Source organism: Eimeria necatrix, genomic scaffold (genome assembly GCF_000499385.1).
Source record: "Eimeria necatrix Houghton genomic scaffold, Enh_scaff626, whole genome shotgun sequence".
Lineage (NCBI taxonomy): Eukaryota > Apicomplexa > Conoidasida > Eucoccidiorida > Eimeriidae > Eimeria > Eimeria necatrix.
In genome coordinates this window covers 1-2,500 of record NW_013654476.1, presented here as the reverse complement: position 1 = coordinate 2,500, position 2,500 = coordinate 1, and the positions used below count along the sequence as shown (strand labels likewise).

The 2,500-nt window shown below is 64.4% G+C and overlaps 1 protein-coding gene across 1 annotated transcript; it reads left to right on the top strand.

The window, feature by feature from the left end:
* Positions 1-80: 80 nt before the first annotated feature.
* On the top strand, positions 81-2,380 carry ENH_00067250 (Arginine/serine-rich splicing factor 6, related; the record flags this gene model as incomplete). Its single annotated transcript, XM_013582370.1, has 7 exons — positions 81-162; positions 452-593; positions 697-800; positions 1,161-1,636; positions 1,737-1,797; positions 2,035-2,086; positions 2,182-2,380. The coding sequence occupies 7 exons, from the start codon at positions 81-83 to the stop codon at positions 2,378-2,380; spliced, it is 1,116 nt and encodes a 371-aa protein (XP_013437824.1).
* Positions 2,381-2,500: the final 120 nt, after the last annotated feature.

Here is a 2,500-nt window from a genome sequence, read left to right as displayed (position 1 = left end):
CAACCGCAGCAGCAGCAGCAGCTGCTGCTGCTGCTGGTGGTGCTCCGTGCTGCTGCTGCTGCTGCTGCCTAGTAGGACTGATGGTGCAGCAGCAGCAGCAGCCGCAGCCGCAGCCGCAGCAGCAGCAGCAGCAGCAGCCTCGGGCGGGCCGCAGCAGCATTAGTGAGATGCTTCGGGTTTTTGTTGCTGCGCCTTTATTGTCTCTTAGCTTTATTAATTTCGTTTTGGGTTTATTTTGCTGCTGCTTCCTCCCTGCCGCAGGGCCCGTCTGCTGCAGCAGCAGCAGCAGCAGCAGCAGCTGCCGCAGCAGCAGCAGCAGCAGGACGGCACGTTTTCTCTCCCCGCAGGGGACCCCAGCTGCTGAGCTGGGGTTTTTCTGCTGCGTGTGCCTTCCGCGCCCGAGGGTTTAGGGTTTAGGGTTTAGGGTTTAGGGTTTAGGGTTTGGGTGGAGCCAAAAGACAGCAGCAGCAGCCCGCGAGGCTTTCGGCTCCCGCTGCGTGGGTCTTAGCGAAGGCAGCAGCAGCAGCAGCAGCAGCTGCTGCAGCAACTGAACAGCAACAGCAGCAGCAGCAGCAGCAGAGCTGTTTCCTGGGGTGGGGTTGGTCCCAAGGCCCCCTTTCGCGCCCGCGCTTCCCGCTGCTGCTGCTGCTCCCGCTGCTGCTGCTGCTGCTGCTGCTGCTGCTGCTGCTGCTGCAGCAAAATGGAGGCAGAAGAGGAGCTGCAGTACGAGGGAGAGTTCGCCCCACACCAGGACCCCCCGGAGGCCCAGGGGCCCCCTCCCGCTGCAGCTGCTGCTGAAGGTACGGCGCTGCTTCTTGCTGCTGCGGGGCCCCCTGGGGGCCCCCTGGGGGCCCCCGGGGCCCCCGGGGCCCCCGCGGCTGTTGGGGGCCCCCTGGGGGGCCCCGGAGGGTACTGGGGGCCCCCCTAGTGCGCGATGGGTGCATGCAACACGAGGGGGTGGGGGCCCCCCCGTGTCTCTGAGGGAATGGGGGGCCCCCCTCGCCTGGCTTTGGCTTTGGGGGCCCCCTGCAGCCTGTGGGGGCCCCCTGACAACGAGGGAGAGTCTCTGAGGGTCTGCAGCGGCCCCTTGCTGCTGCAGTGTGGGGCCCCCTAGCGCTGCTGCTGCTGCTGCTGCTGTTTTCGGGTGTGCCTTGCCGCAGAAATGGAGGACAGAAGCGGCGAGGGTCTTTCAGGGGGGCCCCCGGAGGGGCCCCCCGGGGGGCCCCCCTCCAGGGAGCCTTCGGGGGGCCCCTCGGGGGCCCCCTCCGGGGGCCCCTCGGGGGCCCCCTCCAGGGGCCCCTCCAGGGGCCCCTCCAGGGGCCCCTCCAGGGGCCCCTCTAGGGGCCCCTCTAGGGGCCCCTCCAGGGGCCCCTCTAGGGGCCCCTCTAGGGGCCCCTCGCTGCAGCGGGACTGTGAAGGAGAAAGAGAGCAGCGCAGCGGCAGCGCGGGGAGCGGCGGGGAGGGTTTTGACGGGACTGAGAAGGAGCAGCAGCAGCAGCAGCAGCAGCAGCAGCAGCAGCAGCAGCAGCAGCGGAAGGAGCAGCAGGGGGCGCACGAGGAGGAGCAGCAGCAAAGCGGCCGCGGCAGAGAGAGAGGCGACGGGGGCCCTGGAGGCCGCAGAACTGAACACCGCGTGGTGCGCGTCTAGGGTTTAGGGTTTAGGGTTTAGGGTTTAGGGTTTAGGGTTTGTGGTTTGGGGTTAGGGTTTCGGCGCGGGCGCTGGGGTGTATGTACAGCTGATCAGCAACCTGGACGCCAGCGTGCAGTGGCAAGACTTGAAGGACTTCGGTCGAAAAGGTGACAGTTTTTCGAAATAAATGGGAATTAAAGAGCAATTAAATCAAATTAAATTAAATTAAATCAAATTAAATTAAATTAAATCAAATTAAATCAAATTAAATCGAAATAATACCTCAAAAAGCCCTCGAGCTGCGCCCGCAGACGCCGCTGGGGTGTACAGGCAGCTCGGGTGTACAGGCAACTCGGGTGTACAGACAGCTGGGGTGTACAGACAGCTTTTTGGTTTTTGTGCAGCTGGAGAAGTGAATTTTGCAAATGTGACCTTTGCGGGGGGGCGGAAGTACGGGTGAGTGCAGCAGCAGCAGCAGCAGCAGCAGCAGCAGCAGCAGCAGCAGCAGCAGCAGCGGCGGGCGGGCGAGTGACCTTTTTTTTTCGCCGCAGGGTCCTCGAGTACTGCGAAGAGGAAGCAATGGAGACAGCCTTGAGAGAACTTAATGGATTGCGGCTGAGGTCTTCAGTAGTTTCTTTAAAAAGAGATCGCGGGGACTTCGAGGCTTTGTCTTCAACAGCAACTCAGCGTTGGGGGCCCCAAGACGGGGCTTTCGGGGGTTTGGGGGCCCCTCCAGGACTCTCCCCCTGAACTGCGGGGCCGCGAGAGGGCCCCCCCAGACCTCATGGGGGACCCCGTGAGGGGCCCCCAGTACCCTTCTCGGGGGGGCCCCTACGGGGGCGGGGGGGGCCCCCTGCTGCGGCCGGGGCG